The sequence below is a fragment of the Amia ocellicauda genome, chromosome 7, assembly GCF_036373705.1.
Source record: "Amia ocellicauda isolate fAmiCal2 chromosome 7, fAmiCal2.hap1, whole genome shotgun sequence".
In the NCBI taxonomy this organism is placed as follows: domain Eukaryota; kingdom Metazoa; phylum Chordata; class Actinopteri; order Amiiformes; family Amiidae; genus Amia; species Amia ocellicauda.
Window position 1 is genome coordinate 8,067,932 of NC_089856.1, and position 21,419 is coordinate 8,089,350.

The 21,419-nt window shown below is 40.1% G+C and overlaps 1 protein-coding gene across 1 annotated transcript in view; it reads right to left on the bottom strand.

Moving 5' to 3' along the window:
* LOC136752664 (pre-mRNA-processing factor 40 homolog B) overlaps positions 1 to 11,121 on the bottom strand; it is a 32,358-nt gene extending 21,237 nt beyond the window's left edge. Inside the window, exons 1-7 of the mRNA XM_066708173.1 lie at positions 10,978 to 11,121; positions 10,327 to 10,407; positions 9,815 to 9,848; positions 8,721 to 8,743; positions 8,159 to 8,236; positions 7,907 to 8,017; positions 6,776 to 6,896 (exon numbers count right to left, since the gene is read on the bottom strand). Of these exons, the coding sequence (XP_066564270.1) occupies positions 6,776 to 6,896; positions 7,907 to 8,017; positions 8,159 to 8,236; positions 8,721 to 8,743; positions 9,815 to 9,848; positions 10,327 to 10,407; positions 10,978 to 11,121 (592 nt within the window). The remainder of the gene's footprint in view (positions 1 to 6,775; positions 6,897 to 7,906; positions 8,018 to 8,158; positions 8,237 to 8,720; positions 8,744 to 9,814; positions 9,849 to 10,326; positions 10,408 to 10,977) is intronic.
* Between the last annotated feature and the right edge of the window lie 10,298 nt (positions 11,122 to 21,419).

The following is a 21,419-nucleotide window of genomic DNA, read 5'->3' on the forward strand; positions in this document are numbered from 1 at the left end:
CTGGCGGCCATCTCGACATGTCATGTTTAGATTGATGGCGAGCCTCCTGGGTCTCATTTTCTGGCTGTGCAGTTTCTGAAGGGAGCTCGACGGCTATGGCCTCCTCGAACCCTTTCACTGCCCGCATGGCGCCTTGATGTAGTGCTGGAAGCACTTTGCCAAGCCCCATTTGAGCCACTGAACTCAGCTGAGCTGAAGCTGGTGTCACTTAAGACTGCGTTTTTGCTGGCAATCACCTCTGCAAAACGCGTGAGCGAGTTACACGCCCTGTCCGTACACCCATCGCGTGTCCGTTTTGCGGGAGATGGCTCCAGGGTCACGCTACGGCCTAACCCCGAAAGTGCTGTCTCCATTTCATGTCAACAGACCTATTGAGTTGATGGCTTTTCATCCTCCTCCCTTCGCTTCAGAGCAAGAGAGTCGGCTTCACCTGCTCTGCCCTGTGCGGGCCCTCAGGTGCTATTTGGAACGCACTAAGGACATTCGGTGCTCAGACCAACTGTTTGTGTCTTATGGAGCGCGGACACAGGACCAGGTGCTTTCAAAGCAGCGCCTCTTGCATTGGATTGTGGACACCATTACCATGGCCTACGAGTCTACCGGGACCCCGGTGCCTGATCACCTGGTGGCCCACTCGACTCGAGGCGTTGCCACATCGTGGGCCCTTTTTCAAGGTGCCTCCTTGGCAGACATTTGTGCGGCTGCAGCTTGGGCCTCGCCGCTTACATTTGCCCGGTTCTACAGGTTGGATGTGATGGGACCGGTCACTTCCATTGGGAACCCGGTTTTGGCTGCAGTCGAGCCCCAGTAGCCTGCAGGCTCTGGCTCCTGCCTTTCCTCTCCCAGTCTGCCCCTGTAAGTGCATCCTGAGGGAGCTAGTGAACCGTGTCTTTCCCTTCCACCGGACTATGCCTTCCAGTCAAGCAGCCACGCGAGCTGCTCCTGGATGTACAGACAGCCCTGCCGATGGGTTCCCGGGGCTTGTCGTGCGGCCTACAGGCTTGTTGCCTTAAGAGGCCGCCCTGTAAATAGTTTGTTGATTGAAATTGTGTTGCGGTGGTGCATGCGTTTGGCCTGTACCCCGCTCTGTGTATTGGTCAGCAGGTCTGTGGCCCTCTCTGGCTGTATTATGCCATAGAGCAGGGGACCGCTGCTGTTGTCCTCCAGCAGAGGGCACTTGAGTTTTCCAGTGCCCTGCTGTGTACATAGTTCATTTATTCGCACAGTAGAGATGTATTTGTCCTGCGTTAGCTGCGCTATTCGATAGGTGTCAACTGTTCCTGTGTTCCACGTGTGGCGCATGAGCCAGCTCCTGCACCCCGTGATCTATATATGTGTATATATGTATTATGTGTTAAACAGCAGGACTGTGGCTCCATTCTAAAATTGTAGAATGGAGTTCACTGCCGCTGTTCCCAGCTGACGGCGCTTGAGTTCGCTGCCTCGCTGTGTATATAGTTCCTTTGTTAACACAGTAGAGCTAATGTTGCCTTGCGTTAAACGGTCTAACCAGCAGGCGTCAACTGCTCCTGTGTTCCATGGGCGGCGCATGACTTCGTTCCTGCTCCCCGTGGTGTATATAGTTCGTTTGTACGAAATCTAAACATGAAGGTCTTGCTGTCACGCGATATATATGTATTGTGTATTGTTCAGCTCGGCTACTCTGTTGACTAGCCAGCTATGTATTATATTGTATTTTTCTCATTGGGTCTGTGGCCCCGCTCCTATTGGATCAGGGGTCCACTGCCATGATATTGCGTGGAGGCCGCACAAGTGCTTGATTGCCCGCACTAGACATTGTGCAAGTATATTACGGCCTCGCTTCTAGCTGCACTAGTAGAACAACCGGCCTTGCTCTTTTAAGCGGAGGGCGTAAGAGTTAACCTCTGTAGCCCCACTTCGTATATGCTGATTGCAGACAGTTCCCGGCAGAGCGTGACTACGGTCCTCGCTCCTGGACGGCTCAGGTGTGGCCCTACGGGGCCCCTGAGGTTACTGTCTGGAGTTGCGTTGCCGAGGTCCCCTAGCGGTGCACCTCGGGGCAGGCTCCCTTTTCAGCTCGCTGCCTCCTCCCTTAGGACGGTTTTGTTATATAGTAACCACTCCCCCTTGGGCAGTGCTTCCGACTTAAAAGATAACGATAGGTTGCGTATGCAACCCCGGTTATCAGAAAAAGGAAGCACTGCCCAAGGGTTGCAAGGTCGCGCGGGAGTCCAAGCTCCCGGCAAAAGAGGACGAACCTGCTCTGGGACCTGTTCTGAGTGACTAGCACAGGGGCCAATGACAGGTTTAATAGAGTGACGTTTCGATCGGGTTCCCGCAGAAGTGCACAGAAACCCCTCCCCCTTGGGCAGTGCTTCCTTTTTCAGATAACTGGGGTTGCATTCGCAACCTATCGTTATCAGATAACTGCTCTGATGTGAGTAACCATAATGGAATATAGTTATAAAAATGTGTAATCTGAATACATAACGGGAATACTTGTAATCTGTTACTCCCTAACAATGTTTAAACCCAGATGGGACATTGTGTCTTCACCGTTATATTTTTACGCAATGAACTGCTTCACAGTCCAATGAAGAATACACTGATTTTGAACTTAAGCCCCAGAAGGCTTAAGTTAGGGGTAGGGAACCTTTTTCCTATCAAGGGCCATTCGAGTGTTCACAATTTTTTTCACGGGCCACAACCTTAATTAATACACCAACATCAAAACATTAATACAGATGAAACTTACATTCTAATGCAAGAACAAATCACTTTTTTCTAAACGCACACTGCAGTCAATACATAAATAACTATATAGCCTACAGTAAGCAAAAAGCTCAAAAACGGCATAGATAATGAAGCAAGTGTAAACGTAAATATTGGAATAATGCTCAAAAGCAATATTTTATAGTTCAAAAATAACTATTGCATTTATCAAAACATAATTGTACACTTAAGTATATATTTTCAACACTGTAAACTTTGTTTTTAACATACAAAGCTACAGTGAATAAAATCAGTGTATTTCAATAAATTATTTACTATATATTTATCCTGCATACCTGACAGCTCGGGACAGTCCACACAGGACACGTTTCTGCTTTTCCCCTGCATGAGCTCGTACCTCACACTGCATTTTGACAGCCCTCTCCAGGTGAACACTTTTACTCCACAAAAATATAGCATTGCAATAAATGCTCCTCCACTGATAATGTCCGTGAATCATTATCTTGCGTGTGATGTGCCTGCGTTATTTCACTCTGTAATATGTGCAGTAGCGATCGCGTATTGATCAGTAGGGTAAAAGCACTCGGTGCCATTTGGACCTGGCATTTCACTCACAGTTTTCACAACACTGGCGCAAACCCACGAATTATCTGTCATTGCCAGTATCACTGATGGCCCTGAATCAGTCATGTTCATATACACGGCATTTCCAAAACGAGCTCTCTTCAGTCTCCGTTTCCAATCCATGTTTATTTGCAGGTAATCACTGTATCCACTCAATCTGATTACAGTTATAAGAAAACACTTGTAATGCTGTACAATGCGTGTGTTTTTCAAGCACATGAAAGACTGTTGAGATCGCCACTTGAGCGCCAGACTGACTCTATTGTAAAGGGCAGGCAGGATTATGGGTTATATTTGAGTTATTACATATTTTAATGACCGGTGAAAATAACCCGATTTTGGCTATTCTAGGTAAATGTGTTTAGAACTTATTTATTTTTGTGTTTATGCAGTTAAAAAGCAGTAGAGATGTTTATTACATAAGCTCTGCGCTTCTAGTGTTAAGCGTATGTCACAGAAATTATTTTTTTCAAATGGACTCTAGGGCCGGAGCAAACAGCCTCAGGGGCCGCATACAGCCCGGAGGGATGACGTTCCCCACCCCTGGTTTAAATGAATAGCCCTCATTGATATGTTTCTTGTATAATGGCTGTGCAGAACAATCTTTCAATTTTGCAATAAAGCTTGTGATAGCTTTGCAATAAAATAAACTGAGACTTACATTTTTAAGAACATAAGAACATAAGAAAGTTTACAAACGAAAGGAGGCCATTCGGCCCATCATGCTTGTTTGGTGTCCATTAATATCTAAGTGATCCAAGGATCCTATCCAGTCTATTTTTAAATGTTCCCAAACTTTCAGCTTCTACCACATCGCTGGGTACTTTAATCCAGATTGTGACTACTCTCTGTGTAAAGTGTCTCCTGTTTTCCGTTTTGAATGCCTTGAAGCCCAATTTCCATTTGTGTCCCCGGGTGCGTGTGTCCCTGCTGATCTGGAAAAGCTCCTCTGGTTTGATGTGGTCGATGCCTTTCATGATTTTGAAGACTTGGATCAAGTCCCGACGTAGTCTCCTCTGTTCCAGGGTGAAAAGGTTCAGTTCCCTCAGTCTCTCAGTAGGACATTCCCTTCAGACCTGGAATAAGTCTGGTTGCTCTCCTCTGAACTGCCTCTATAGCAGCAATATCCTTCTTGAAGTGTGGTGCCCAGAACTGTACACAGTATCCAGATGAGCTCTAACTAGCGCATTGTCCAGTCTGAACATTACTGCCCTTGTTTTAAATTCTACACTTTTGACAATATACCCTAGCATTCTGTTTGCCTTTTTTATTGCTTCCCCACATTGTTTGGATGGAGAAAGTGAGGAGTCCACGTAGACTCCTAGGTCTTTCTCATGCGTTACTTCATCTAGATCTGTACCTCCTATAGAGTAATTATAGTGGACATTTTTGTTACCTGCATGTATTACCTTGCACTTGTCCACATTGAATTTCATTTGCCAGGTGTCGGCCCACAACTGAATATTATCAAAGTCCCTCTGAATAGCCTGTGCTGCCAAGATTGTATCTGCTGAGCCACTTATTTTAGTATCATCTGCAAATTTGACAAGTTTGACAGAGTCCAGATCATTAATATAGATTAGAAAAAGCAAAGGCCCTAATACTGATTCCTGTGGAACTCCACTAACAACCTCAATCCAGTTAGAAGCAACTTCTCTAATTGACACCCTCTGTTTCCTAGACATCAACCAGTTCATAATCAATCTACTTACATTACCCTGAATGCCAACAGCTTCAAATTTGAGGATCAGTCTTTGGTGTGGAACCTTATCAAAAGCTTTTTGAAAATCTAAGTATATCATATCATATGCTTTCACGTGATCTACAGCTGCAGTTGCATGTTCAAAAAATTCTAATAAATTACTAAGACATGATCGGCCTCATCTAAACCCATGTTGACTATCTCCAAGAATATGGTTTTCATTAAGATGCTCCTCTATTTTCTGTCTAATCATTTTTTCCAACATTTTACAAGTGATGGAGGTGAGACTGATTGGTCTGTAATTTCCTGGCTCAGTTTTGTCCCCTTTCTTGTGGATTGGTCTTCCAGTCAGTTGGCACATCCCCTGTTCTAAGTGTCATTTGGAATAATTGAGTTAGCGGCCTATAAATAATTTCCCTCATTTCTTTAAGTACTGTTGGAAATATCCCATCTGGCCCAGGTGATTTGTTTGTTTTTAATTCTGCTAGTTTTAGTACCTCCTCCTCATTTATCCTGATCTCTCTTAGGGTTTGACTGGACTGATTGTCAACCTGTGGCATGTCATCTGTTTTTTATTTTGTAGAAACCTCTGTGAAATACTCATTTAGAACATTTGCCACATCTTGTTCATTTTCCAAGATACCTCCATTTTTGCCCTTTATCTGTTTCACTTCCTCCTTTATTGACCGCTTGCTGTTGTAATATTGAAAAAAGCTCTTTGCATGTTTCTTTCTATTTCCCTCTTTGCTTTCCTGATCCCTTTCTTAAGATCTCTTTGCAGCTCAACATATTCTATGTATTTTGTTTAGTCACCATCCATTTTGTATGCACTATACAACATTTTCTTTCTCTTGATATTTTTTTGCATACCTCTATTAAACCATTTTGGCCAGTGTTTTTTGGTCCTCAATTTGCTAGGTTTTGGTACAAATTGCTCCTGAGCCTCAAGTAGTATATTCTTAAAATATACCCATCCATTTTCAACTGACTCTGTATCCAGTGTGCTCCAGTCTACCTCTTCTAAGTGCCGTCTCATACCTTCAAGGTTTGCTTTTCTAAAATTGTAGAACATTGTTTTAGACTTGGCCCTTGTTTTTTGAAAGAATGCCTCAAAGCTAACCATATTGTGATCACAATTTGCCATTGGTTCTCTAACTGCTGTCCCCCTGACTCTATCTTGGTCATTTGAAAAGATCAAGTCAATACATGCACTCTCTCTGGTTGGTTCCCTTGACAAATTGAGTTAGAAAGCAGTCATTTACCATCTCAACCATTTCTGCTTCTGTAGTCCCCACTGGGCTTTCCCAGTCTATGTTTGGGAAATTGAAATCGCCCATTATAACAGCCACATCCTTGCTACATGCAGTCCTGATTACACTGTACAATGCAGCATCTTTCTGAATATCTGAGTTTGATGGCCTGTAACACACTCCTACCACTAATCCTCCAGATCTCTTGTTCAAAAGGTTCACCCACAAAGATTCTGTTCCGTTACTGGGATCTAATACGAGTTCTTCTGCCTCAATGTCATTTTTCACATATAATGCTACCCCATTTTGTACTACTGTAGCTCCTCTGATATTTATGCTATGTAAAAATGTAATTTGTGTAAATTCATTACACACTCAAGGAGACAAGCTGCAAAATGTTTCTCAAAGAAACAAGAAATAAAAACACAAATGTGCATTTTTAAATACAATTTGCTTGATTCAAACTAACAAAGGCAAAGAATACCTTCGAGCTCCTCCAGTTCTTTGGGTTTGGTCCAGCGAGACTCTTTGCTCTGAGAGTTATAGTAGTAGGGCTTGCCTGTGTCAGACTTGTACTCTTTCCATGGGCTCTGAGAGAGAAGGAGCTGCAAAGAGGGAGAGGAAAAGAGCTCTGGCTGGCTGATGCTTGATCTGGCATGTCAATTACATGATACAAAATTGTATTATTATTATTCCATCCATTATCAATACCTGCATTATTCCAGTACCGGGTAATGCCTGAGCCTAACCTGGCAGACGTAGGTCGCAAGGCAGGGAACACTTTGGGTGGGACACCAGTCTATAGCAGGATGGTACAAACACACACACACACACACCACACTCAACCTAAGCAGCATATCTTTAGGAAGTGATAGGAAACCTGAGCCGCCAAAGAAAACCCATGTCCAGAACTGAACCTGGGTCCCAGGAGCTTTGAGACAGCAGTCCTAACCTGAACAGATGACTTGAGGAGGCATTTGAATGTTTTTTATGCTATCATAGCTATCAGGATATGCCCTAGCGTATATACCACAGGAGCGAAAATCACTACTCATTTTCCATATTCCATTTTCAATGGAAATGATATGCAATTTTCACAAATTAATTGCATCTCTCTGTCAGCTGCCTAAATCAACTACTGTCCATGTTTTGTTGCTTTAAATTAATGTAAAACAACGAATTATTGTGAATGGAGCTTAGTGGGTTACAATGAAGATTCCAGGATTTTATATTGTTGTGTATGTTTTGGTAAGGCTCTTGGTCTGAGGATTACAGCATGTAAATTGGATCTTCACTGCTGAAATCTCATGCGACACAAGTAGTGTTTCCAATCCGGGGAACCTGGACGATTTCTCAACCCCGCAAGCCTGGGTTTGGCTTAGGTATAAAACCGGGGTTGATGAAAAAAAAAATTCGCCCAGTTTTGGAAATGCCAAACACAAGTACACTTCCTGCTTTGGTTTCCTTGGAATTGTAAAGCTATGTTAATGGACATGCTTTTGCTTTATCTTAAGGAATGTATGTTACTTAATCACACATGCACAAGGTCTCATAGTCATGAATGTGGAGGCAAACTATCCACATTTGTGCATGTGAATCAAAGAAAGTCTCTCACCTCTGCTTTGGATTTCAATTCATCTGGTTTCTCCCAGGTGGACTGCTTGCTCTCGGAGTTGTAGAAATACGTTCGCCCATCTGGGGCCTTGTGTTCAGTCCAGGATGATTTCTTATGGGAACAAAAAGCTAAACCAGCTACATAGGAAATGCCTCGCCTGTTTTTTCACTGAATGTTACAACTGGAAACTATAGTATTAAACCAGGGTTTTTAATGTGAAACGGAGGGGTGTTTGGGGCATGCACTGCTTACCTTTCCTGTCTGCTCTTGGGTGGATGGGGGTTCAGGGCCTGCTGTCTGCTGAAGGGCACTCACTGTGGGGCTGGCAATCTGGGAACCAAGCAGAGACTCTCAGACTACTGCAGCACACAAAAAGGCAAAGGTCAACTGTGGTGTATGACATACCCAATCCACCAGTCCAATTTAAATAGTTAAATAATCATGGTAAAAGCTCATTGACAAATAAATAATTGTTTAAAAGATGTTATAATTGCTAAAGATTACTTTCATTTTCCTTGTCAGAGTATGAATATTTATATACATTTTGCATATGAAAATTTTACTAAAACAAACCGTTGAAATAAATAAATGTAGAGATTATTTTTTAGTTATTTTGGATGAAGTAAAATGTTACATTTGCTAGGAAAAGATTTATGCTATAATGTTTGTTTTAGAAATTACACATTTCCCATGTGTATGTAAACTTTTGATAACTGTATTTTCATACTTAAGTACATGCTTGGATATATACATATATTAAACAGACGTACAGTACATCAACACAGACAGTATATTCAGTTGAAATTCTACTCACTGGAGTTGTCTGAGGAGCAGATGCTAAAGAAATATAACAATAAAATAGAACCAGAAAAGGCAATGAGATAAATAGCCCATCTGGACCTAAATATACAACCCTAAATATAAAATAAATACATCAAAAAAACAAATGCTCTGACATGTATTATATTGATAAGATAAAGCCCTCTCTTATTTGTCTCTCATATTCTTTGTTGTGCTAATATACAGAACAGGGCATTGAAAATAAACCTATATCCAAGTGCATTCTGGGTGATGAGGGATGAGTGCCCAGATAGAAGGCCACTGATTATAGCTTGTTTTTTTAGGACTGTGAAACTAGCTAAGCTAATCCTCTCTTGAGCCAATGACTCATAACAGCTGGTGCTTATTCCTGGTTTCTGTGGTGTAAGCAGATGTCATTGGTGGTGTAAGCGGATGTCATTGATATTGCTACTAAATATGATTGATGCCATTGTTTTCCAGGTTAGCCCCTCAGCTACAAGAGCAAGGCTGCCATTCACAGCTGAGTGGAATGGGGTAATGGGGTTCTGAGGGAGTTACCCAAACCCTAGCATTAGACTACCATGTCACCCCTTCCAGAAGCAACATGGTTTTCCTTAAAGAGTTTGCCATCCATATAGGGAAAGAAGGCCAAGATCAGTGTACCTAGAGATGATCAGAACCACTGTTTAATGGAATAAAGAAGCAGGTTTCAGACACAATTCAGATCATGTGTGTGTGTGTGTGTGTGTGTGTGTGTGTGTGTGTGGTGTGTGTCTATTTTATTACTTTTTTCCTGATATTGTGGCAGTGGTCAAGATGTGTACTAATTCCAGATTGGCCCATAAATGGCTATATAAAGAGTATTTATAATGTTTTTATATAGATTGTCTGTGTCTGTGTGCCTAATTTCTAACAAACTGTTTTTGTTCCAAGTTCACAGTACATGGGGAGTATTTTGTATTCTGTGTAGGGAGGAGACAGTTAGCTATTGTGGATTGGTGGGTACTAAATGGGGGAAATAATACTTATTAAATAAAATAATAATAAATAATCTTCATTAAATAAAAAGGAACAAAACCGAACAATGTTTGGCTTGGAAGTACTTACTTGTGACTGTGTCTGTCCCAGGTGTCGACACTTGCTGTGAATCATAATTGGAATTCAATAGAAAAGAATCATCACTTCCAAATCCAATTACCAATAAATAATCAGGTGGATCAAGATATGGAAGACAAATCCATTATGAAGAAAATTGCTTGAGAGTCATAAACAGCTAACATTAAGATTACTGGGAACATTATATTAATGTCACTGATTCACCACTTCTTATGTAAGCTCATGATTTTAACAAACAAAAAAGTAAATTAATTGAGATTTTGTTATATTCACTATTTTTATCTATTTATTTTGAGAATAATGCCCCATTATGCATTATGGAATTATCCAGTTGTAAGACACAGTAATTCATGTTTACTCTTATTTTCAAATTCAAATTAGCAGTCTGGGACAGTGATGACAATAAACATAAAAAATAATGTAATGCTTTTCATAAGGCTCTAGAGAATGTGGGTGGAAAAATTCCAGTCCCAAAACCACAACCCCTTGTTGGAGCTACTCACTGGCGCTGTAACAGTGACCGGTCCTGAGGGCAGGCCTGGCATTATCATCCCAGGCATCAAGGGTGGCATCATGCCTGGTATCTACACAGTGGACACCAGCCAAGAATAGGATAACCCAGTTAGGAAGAGAGAGACAGGTGGTAATTTCAACATTTCAGAGCTTCCAATCCAATTAAACTCTCAGATGGTACAATCAGTTATTTAGGACATGTATGTCCAACTCTGGTCCTGGAGGGCCAAAAGATAGTTTAATAGATTGCACTTAATCACCAATTTCCAAAGGCTTGGTTCAGTTAAGGGAATTCTGTGCTTTGTGCACGGAAAGATATTCAGGCATCTTTTCCAAATGTTCTTGTTCTTAATTTAGCAAAAACAAATCCTTAACTGTTAAGAATTCTGTTTCAGAAACTTTATTCTGTAAGGGTGCCGGTTGGATTGAGGTCCTTTAGGACCAAGGTAGGACATACAAGACAAGATTTTAAGAAGTCTTAGAGATGCACATAATTAACACTTATATGTGACACAGTTGTGATCCTTGCAGACCATAACATACAGTTAAACAGGCAGACCATACAGTTAAACTCTGCAAGGTAGGCAACAAACATAAGTCTGGATTCCACTTGTCCTGGCCTATACACATTTATGACCTACCTGTGCCATAGGAGGGGGCCCACTCATGGGGGGCATCATAGGGGGCATCATGCCCGGGGGTATAGGGGGCAGAGCAGAAGCTCGCTGTCCCATCGGTGAAACACCCATTGGTGGGAATGGGGGGGGCATTCCAGGAGGGGGCATCTAGGGGAGAAATCAAATACAACTCAGGCTAGATAGTCAGCAACTACAGGAGAACAGGGCATGTTTAGTCACACTGTTTATAGTCAAATGCCTACCCCTTTCTTAATATATGTCTGATGGCATTTTCACATTTTCTGCCTGGCCCTTTTGTTAGGTCTGCCCTATTGGATTTAATACAACAGATTGTGTTCATGTCAGAGGAGACTAGGAGGGGAAGGAGGTTAAGGAGACAGAGAGACAGAGAGAGGGTGTGAGGAAATGGGAAAGACAGATAGATAGATAGATAGATAGATACATAGATAGATAGATAGATAGATAGATAGATAGATAGATAGAGAAACACAGAATCACTGAAAGAATGGAAAGGAATGATACAGAGGAATAGAAGGGGGAAGCTAGGGGCTGCCCTGGCCAAGACTGAGATTTGTTTGTTGGTGAAGTGTTGTGAAGTATGAAAAACAGTACTAGGGCCAGCTACATAAAACACCTTACAGTGAGGGAAAAAAGTATTTGATCCCCTGCTGATTTTGTACGTTTGCCCACTGACAAAGAAATTATCAGTCTATAATTTGAATGGTAGGTGTATTTTAACAGTGAGAGACAGAATAACAACAAAAAAATCCAGAAAAACGCATTTCAAAAAAGTTATAAATTGATTTGCATGTTAATGAGGGAAATAAGTATTTGATCCCCTATCAATCAGCAAGATTTCTGGCTCCCAGGTGTCTTTTATACAGGTAACGAGCTGAGATTAGGAGCACCCTCTTAAACTGATCATTTCTTTGTCAGTGGGCAAACGTACAAAATCAGCAGGGGATCAAATACTTTTTTCCCTCAGTGTAATTATTGAATAACATCAGTATTAATAAAAACAGTATTTTTTCTACCCCTAACTAGCAGGTAGACTTAAGCTCAAGGAACACTTAAACAGGGACTGAAGTGATTGCTTTAAATGCACTCAAGTGTTAATATGAGCTTGAGTATGAATTATGTTCAGTAGTAGTGCGACTGTGTGGCTCCATGTTCACTGGGACACCTTGAGACAGGATGGGATTTTAAAGTAACAGAAGACATTAACATTTTAATCAGGCATTATTTAAACTGTTGCCAGAATTGAGTCCCATTGCACTATAAAAGCAGGACTCCTGAAAATAGGGTCATGGGTTCAATCCCAGGAGGGGACACTGCTGTTGTACCAATGCGCAAGGTAGTTTACTTAAAACCAATCTGTATTAATGGGTAATTGTAAGTTAACATAATGTTATATATTCTGTTTAGAAATATAATAATAATAAATAAAATAAGGGCTCAGAACACATTCATTATTATTTGTATGCCATAATACGATAAAGTCGCTATTATGTTATATTAATTTATAAATGTATAATTATAAACTCTAAACATAATATTGATAATTATGCCTAATCTTCCAGCATAATTGATGTACTAACTCTGCACTATATTTAAGCTAATGATGGAAAGAAGATGGGCCTCTTTACTGTATTTATTTTCCTGTCACATATGACAAATGCGAAGCACCTGCCAACAGTGAAATGCCGCATTTTATTTAATTAAATTTAAACATCACTTAAACCTGGTTCTATTGTGGGGATAATCTGATGACTACTTTCGATTAGACAGATTTTTTTGGTATTGATTTTATATCCAACACACATTTAGGGAAATAAAGAGCCATATCTTCTTCCCATTATTAGTTACAATGACCAATTTATTTCTTAAGCAATAAGTATGTAAAACAAGGTGGGATGTATGACATAAATGATTGACCAGTAATTATCCAGCAATTCCTTTTAGAAAGCATGAAATGATGGGCAGCAGATACAAATTGTGCGATTTTAGAACTGAGATGCATTCAATTCATATGTGTAGGTTCAGATAAAGACTTAAAGAAAATAAACTACAAAAAAAAAAAAAAACAGCTGTGCTTCTGACAGACCTAATATATATTTGCTCCATTATTGACAGACAGGGACATGGTAATGAAGAATCTGATTGATTTGGGGGGAACAGAACACATATTGGATAGATACTGACCTGCTAAGCAAGGCACTTGTTCAATGAAAGAAACCCCAGATGATCTCCAATTGTTTGAATTGGTTACCTCCCTGAACATTATAAAACAGTATCATACATTTAGGAATGTATTATTTAATAGAGATCTCTAAAACATACTGCACTGGAGGCCTCTAAAGACCACGCTTGGAGAACCCTGCTCCACAGCTATAGCCATCATTGTAGGGATTGGAAGCAGACACACACACTGCAAAGCAGTATGGTCTAAATGTAATGGGGCTCATACAATATGAGCTTGTTACAGTGATGTCATCCCTCTGTTAACTTCATAGAGCATTCAACTCCCCGGCGTCATGGGACATTTTTGGCGTGGTGGGTTTGTTGCTCTGCTGGCAGAGACAATATGGTTTGAAAAAACATCACAAATTGTAGTGATAAAGCAAAGAAGCAAATGTAGTTCATGTGCATTATTGTAATTACCAATGGCTTTCCAGCAAAATTAGTAAGATGAAGATAAACTGTGTGAATTATACAATAGCTAGCTGGTGGCTTGTGGCTGCTTGGAGATCACAGGAAATAAAATAAAATAAAATAAACTCTTACGAATGGGGGAGGCATCATTGGTGGTGCATTTGGGAATGGGGCGTTTTGTCCAGGAGGCCCTCCACCAGACTCACTGCCAGCCTGTAACAGAGCAAAGTTAAATTGTGCCTCACTATCCCAATGCATCTCAAGTACAAGTTCAAGTACAAATCACATATAGGTGTAGGCCTAATACAGAGACAAGGACAACATTTATTTCCCCCCCCCAACAAGAAGGAGCATTTCAGCAACTGTTAAAATGGCACTGCAAAATAATAAAAAAACAACTTCCAACTAGTCAATATTAAGCAATTCTGATTCCCAAAACAACTTAGGCTGGACTGACATCCAAATATACCAGTTAATAAAAACACTGCCAAAATTTGTAAGTAATAATTTGGATAGAAATCAATGACTGCAGACCTCTTACTTGATCCCATTTAGGCAAAATGTCCATAAGCTATGGTGAAAATCTTATGCTATGGCACCAAGTTCTAGATCTTTCTGTTATTGTGAGATTTGATGTGGAATTGAAATCAGCAGCTACAAGAAATTAGTCTTGCCTTCTAGTTATCTTACATTTTCCTATACAGTGTCAAAGTCTTACACGATCTGTAAATTGTGGTCTGCGTCTTCACCGAGTAAGACAATGAGTCTTCTTGCAGTACTCCACCAACACCTTTTTTTCATGAAGAATCTAAAATGCTACATGATGATTGAATCTGATGTGCTTCTTTAAAATAATTTAAATGTCTAAATTACATCTGTTGCTGTCTGTTGCAGGTAGGGTAATAGTTTCATGGTAGTGACTAGACTGAAAAAGCAGTAAAAACACATACACTATAATAATTTGAAAGCTCACAAACTAAAAAGTAAGCATCTGAATAAAATATGCCTTTTTTAGCTAATTTTGAATAGTTGCCAATTATTGGCTATGCTTTTGTAACTGAAATACTTACAGATGTACTATGCACCCCTGTAGAGGCAGAAGGTATTGGAAAGTACTTGTTAAATGCTATTTTGTTTTTTATTTTTTAATTAAAGAAACGCATGTCTGCATACCATGAAACACCTCTGACAGTCAGTGTACTGTCCTGTAATTCTTAGATAACAAGATTTCCTCTCAACAATGCAAATTTAATAGAAAATACTTATTCATGAATGTAAGATGTGTCATTACATGATCTCTGCGACTGTAAGAAAAATACATGATTTAAAAATTCAAACTGGAGCTTTAAAGCCAGGTAGTCACCATGAAAATATAAATTGAGTAGACAGGCTAAACTATGTGTTTGTATTTTAATACAATAACTTCGTCAGAAAATATTTGTGTCCAAATCACTCTTATAAGTGCTCTTTTTACTGGTCATTATTGTTTACTGTCCCTATTAGTCCCTGTCCTAAATATATATTTGTTTGTGCCTTTGAAATTAAGAGATTATGTGTAAAACATAAATGATTCCAGATTTGAGGATTAGCCTAATTGCTCTATTAATTAATGTATTTGTTTGTTTACAGTTACCAATCATGCATCCATCCTTCAACAAATACTATTTCCAGTGAATATGAAGTATTGACACATTTTCTTTTTCTTTACTTTTGTCTTGCAATCATAATTTGACATACCGTCTAATTGGATAATATGAGGATAAATGCCAAAATAAATAAATAAATCAACTCCACAAAATCGTATGCACGATTATTCCAGGGGACCCCGTAATTTTTACATCCAGTGTTTGTTATAAATATGGTATCTCCGTAAAACAAACTGGCAGTCGTGTTGGAATATATATCCAGCTGTATATTACAGCACTTTGTTTAATGGGGCAATCGCACTTTGTTTCATATGCTTGTCTTCACATAAATGCACAATAACCTTATAACACTTGAACTGAAAGGGGGTGGCGTGTATTTTTTATGATTTATTTTTGTATTTGTTTGTTTGTGGTTCTCGGTAACTGAGAAATTGAGTTCTACTGTACTAGCCGTGCTTGTTGTATGTATGTAGACAGTATTCATACTACAGCAATACCGTTACATGACTGCATGTAGGCTATATTATTAGCGGCTGATTTCGGTCTGGGCGCATATTGGAAAATAATATATAAACGTATATGTATTTGTTTTAGATCAATAATTTACCAGTTTGAAAATGTGACGTGCAGGGGCAAATAAAAGAATGAAATAGGCGTATTATTACCATTCTGTCTTGCTTGTAGAATCTCCCAGCAAATACAAGTCCAGCCCACTCCGCAGTATCGCGGAAAGCCATTGGTCGGACGCAGTCAGCTGATTGAAAGCTGCGGCGTCAAATGGTTTCTAGGTCTAGTTCACCCTTTCGCTGCCGTAACGTTTGTAGATGTAGGCACTGCACACGTACTGTAGTGTTGCTATCTTTCCTCCAGGTACGCTTTGTGTATCTGCTATTTGTTTTGTACACATAGCATCTAAATGCTCTCTAAAATAAACATATAAATAAACCAATTCATACACACACACCTATTTATTTGCTGTATAATGACCTAGTTAATATAACCCTATAGTTGCAGACGCTTCATTAAAACAAACTAATTTTCTGTTTAGCCTAATTTGAAACGTACGCTTTGTTTCACACACCACAAATGACCCATCGTTTTGATTTTGGCTCACCCTAATTGTGATTAGTTATTCATTCTTGTGCATAGGGTTGCAGTTAAATATTCAGAACAAATTAAAGCAGGACGGGAAGTATTTAATTAAGACATTTTAAAATAAGTGAAACAGCTGTTTCGAAAAACCCTAATTAAAGATATTTTGTAAATGGTTAAATGCTGGATGAATAAAAGACCCTGTCCTAAAAACATTTGTCAATTAATAAACGAATTCATCAATTCATAAATTAATTATTAAATACATTTGTCAATTCGGTCATTAATTTCGCGGTTTGTCAGATCTTTCAATGCCATCTGCCAATTGATCTTTAAATTGAATTTGCCGAACAGACTATGTATTGGTTGTCAATCACCTGAGGGGGCAGGTATTGACCTTCACAAGGTACCAGATTTGAGCCAAGCAAACGCAGCAGCGTGGATTCAATCGGTGGTGCTGTAATTACGAATTAATTTATGAAGTGACACATTCATGTAAGAACGGGATATTTAATTTGCTGCATAAACTTGGCGGCATCGTGCAGGGAGGGGGTGGCTTTGCATTGTTTTACAGAGACTCAATTGCAACGAGCTGAAAGCTGCGTAACTGGTTAGTCTGCAACGAAGCTGTCGGCTGAAGTTCATCCCCATTGCAGCCAAACCAAACCCGCTGCTGCTGCCCTAGAGGAGACTAAGTACGGGACTAACTTACCCCTGCTCCAGCTACGCACTATGCATAGTACCGTAACAAAATGGGCCACATCACAATGTATTGGCTGCTTTTGTAACTGAACTAAGCATAACTCGAGTCATAAACACTAATCGTTTTGTTTTACATATCAAATCGTTACGTTTTTGTTTTTGACATTGACAACATCATTTATTAACAATGCGCTGGTGAAATTGACACGGCTAACAAAAAACAATTAAAATAAGAACCAGTGTACAAATGGTGGGTCGAAAGGATTTATTAAATACTATGAAATAACTGATAATATATTGGAAGCTCGACAGGAATTATTACGCAGCTGGAATTGTAATGCAATATTAAATTCATAATATGGAGTTATAATATAATTGCGCTGTATGTATGTGGCGCCGTTAGGGACAATTCACCCCGTGGTACATACACTATACTGAGACACATACACTACATACTGAAATACATACACTACATACATACACTATACTGAGACACATACACTACATACTGAAATACATACACTACATACATACACTATACTGAGACATACACTACATACTAGAACCCCGGGATTTCTGACTAAATACAGCTGTCACACCCGCAACATGTGCGGCTCCATCCTTCATAAATCAGCTTTCAAAAGAAAATTAAAATCAATATCGTCACACTTTGAAGGCTCTCTGGCCAGGGCAGGGACTCGACCCCGGACCCCCTGCGCCACATTGCAGTGTTTAGCCAGAAATCCCGGGGTTCTAGTGGAACATGATTACATTTCGTAATTATTATATGTTACTATTATTTATTTATTAGCAGACGCCGTTACCCAGGCAACTTACAGTGAGGGAAAAAAGTATTTGATCCCCTGCTGATTTTGTATGTTTGCCCACTGACAAAGAAATGATCAGTCGATAATTTGAATGGTAGGTGTATTTTAACAGTGAGAGACAGAATAACAACAAAAAAATCCAGAAAAACGCATTTCAAAAAAGTTATACATTGATTTGCATGTTAATGAGGGAAATAAGTATTTGATCCCCTATCAATCAGCAAGATTTATTGGTCCCAGGTGTCTTTTATACAGGTAATGAGCTGAGATTAGGAGCACTCTCTTAAAGGGACTGCTCCTAATCTCAGCTCGTTACCTGTATAAAAGACACCTGTCCACAGAAGCAATCAATCAATCAGATTCCAAACTCTCCACCATGGCCAAGACCAAAGAGCTGTCCAAGGATGTCAGGGACAAGATTGTAGACCTACACAAGGCTGGAATGGGCTACAAGACCATCGCCAAGCAGCTTGGTGAGAAGGTGACAACAGATGGTGTGATTATTCGCAAATGGAAGAAACACAAAATAACTTGGTCTGGGGCTCCATGCAAGATCTCACGTCATGGAGTTTCAATGATCATGAGAACGGTGAGGAATCAGCCCAGAACTACACAGGAGGATCTTGTTATTGATCTCAAGGCAGCTGGAACCATAGTCACCAAGAAAACAATTGGTAACACACTACGCCATGAAGGACTGAAATCCTGCAGCGCCCGCAAGGTCCCCCTGCTCAAGAAAGCACATGTACAGGCCCTTCTGAAGTTTGCCAGTGAACATCTGAATGATTCAGAGGAGAACTGGGTGAAAGTGTTGTGGTCAGATGAGACCAAAATTGAGCTCTTTGGCATCAACTCAACTCGCCGTGTTTGGAGGAGGAGGAATGACCCCAAGAACACCATCCCCACCATCAAACATGGAGGTGGAAACATTATGCTTTGGGGGTGTTTTTCTGCTAACTGCACCGCATCAAAGGGACGATGGACGGGGCCATGTACCGTCAAATCTTGGGTGAGAACCTCCTTCCCTCAGCCAGGGCATTGAAAATGGGTCGTGGATGGGTATTCCAGCATGACAATGACCCAAAACACACAGCCAAGGCAACAAAGGAGTGGCTCAAGAAGAAGCACATTAAGGTCCTGGAGTGGCCTAGCCAGCCTCCAGACCTTAATCCCATAGAAAATCTGTGGAGGGAGCTGAAGGTTCGAGTTGCCAAACGTCAGCCTCGAAACCTTAATGACTTGGAGAGGATCTGCAAGGAGGAGTGGGACAAAATCCCTCCTGAGATGTGTGCAAACCTGGTGGCAAACTACAAGAAACCTCTGACCTCTGTGATTGCCAACAAGGGTTTTGCCACCAAGTACTAAGTCGAAGGGGTCAAATACTTATTTCCCTCATTAACATGCAAATCAATTTATAACTTTTTTGAAATGCGTTTTTCTGGATTTTTTTGTTGTTATTCTGTCTCTCACTGTTAAAATACACCTACCATTAAAATTATAGACTGATCATTTCTTTGTCAGTGGGCAAAGGTACAATTTTTTTTTTTACATATTTATTGGTTAAGAAATAAATTGGTCATTGTAACTAATAATGGGAAGAAGATATGGCTCTTTATTTCCCTAAATGTGTGTTGGATATAAAATCAATACCAAAAAAATCTGTCTAATCGAAAGCAGTCATCAGATTATCCCCACAATAGAACCAGGTTTAAGTGATGTTTAGATTTAATAAATAAAAAGCGGCATTTCACTGTTGGCAGGTGCTTCGCATTTGTCATATGTGATAGCCAACACAGATCTTCATTTAGGAAAATAAATACAGTAAAGAGGCCCATCTTCTTTCCATCATTATCTTAAATATAGTGCAGAGTTAGTACATCAATTATGCTGGAAGATTAGGCATAATTATCAATATTATGTTTAGAGTTTATAATTATACATTTATAAATTAATATAACATAATAGCGACTTTATCGTATTATGGCATACAAATAATAATGAATGTGTTCTGAGCCCTTATTTTATTTATTATTATTATATTTCTAAGCAGAATATATAACATTATGTTAATTTACAATTACCCATTGATACAGATTGGTTTTAAGTAAACTACCTTGCGCATTGGTACAGCAGCAGTGTCCCCTCCTGGGATTGAACCCATGACCCTATTTTCAGGAGTCCTGCTTTTATAGTGCAATGGGACTCAATTCTGGCAACAGTTTAAATAATGCCTGATTAAAATGTTAATGTCTTCTGTTACTTTAAAATCCCATCCTGTCTCAAAGTGTCCCAGTGAACATGGAGCCACACAGTCGCACTACTACTGAACATAATTCATACTCAAGCTCATATTAACACTTGAGTGCATTTAAAGCAATCACTTCAGTCCCTGTTTAAGTGTTCCTTGAGCTTAAGTCTACCTGCTAGTTAGGGGTAGAAAAAATACAGTTTTTATTAATACTGATGTTATTCAATAATTACACTGAGGGAAAAAAGTATTTGATCCCCTGCTGATTTTGTACGTTTGCCCACTGACAAAGAAATGATCAGTTTAAGAGGGTGCTCCTAATCTCAGCTCGTTACCTGTATAAAAGACACCTGGGAGCCAGAAATCTTGCTGATTGATAGGGGATCAAATACTTATTTCCCTCATTAACATGCAAATCAATTTATAACTTTTTTGAAATGCGTTTTTCTGGATTTTTTTGTTGTTATTCTGTCTCTCACTGTTAAAATACACCTACCATTAAAATTGATAATTTCTTTGTCAGTGGGCAAACGTACAAAATCAGCAGGGGATCAAATATTTTTTTCCCTCACTGTATATAGGCCCAGCATATGCATATTAAAAAAGTATTTTTAAATTGCGAATTACTTGCGATTGCATAGAAAGCCTCTTTGATCTTTAGAAGGCTTAAATGGCCAGGGAACACAACACATGCATCCAGCAGTTTAGTGAGAGCAGGTGCCACCTTGTGAGCCGCACGGCAGACAGTATTCCTGCTCAGAGGTGCAGCATCACCGATGGGATACATGAAGTGTCCACTGGCAAAACACCGCACAGCAAGACACACTGTCTGTTCAGCAGTGAGGGCATCACCCAGGCGACTGGCATTGAGACGTCTGGCCCTAGAAGCCGGCAAAGATACTGAATTCCCTCAGATGAGAATCAACATCTTTCATAGAGAGCATCATCGGGGTGAACTAGAGGATTTGCTTTGTCTTTAAACACCCTCGCCCTGTGGTGTGAGCCTCTCACAACCCGGGCACAATGTCGATTGGGTCTTCCAAATAAGCCAGCATTTTTCCTGACAAGATTGTGGGTGGAGGGGCGATGCTTATATAGGGTGACACCGGGTTAAGCACGAACATGCCCTGCTCGGAGCAGTGTAGAGATATGCGTAAATTGCAATGACAACATACCCCGGGTAAAACTTATCCACCTTTATGGGTTAATCGGTACACCCAGCGTCACAAAGTTACTCCTGAAGTTACCTGGATAAGCCAGCTAGTACACCCCTCTGGC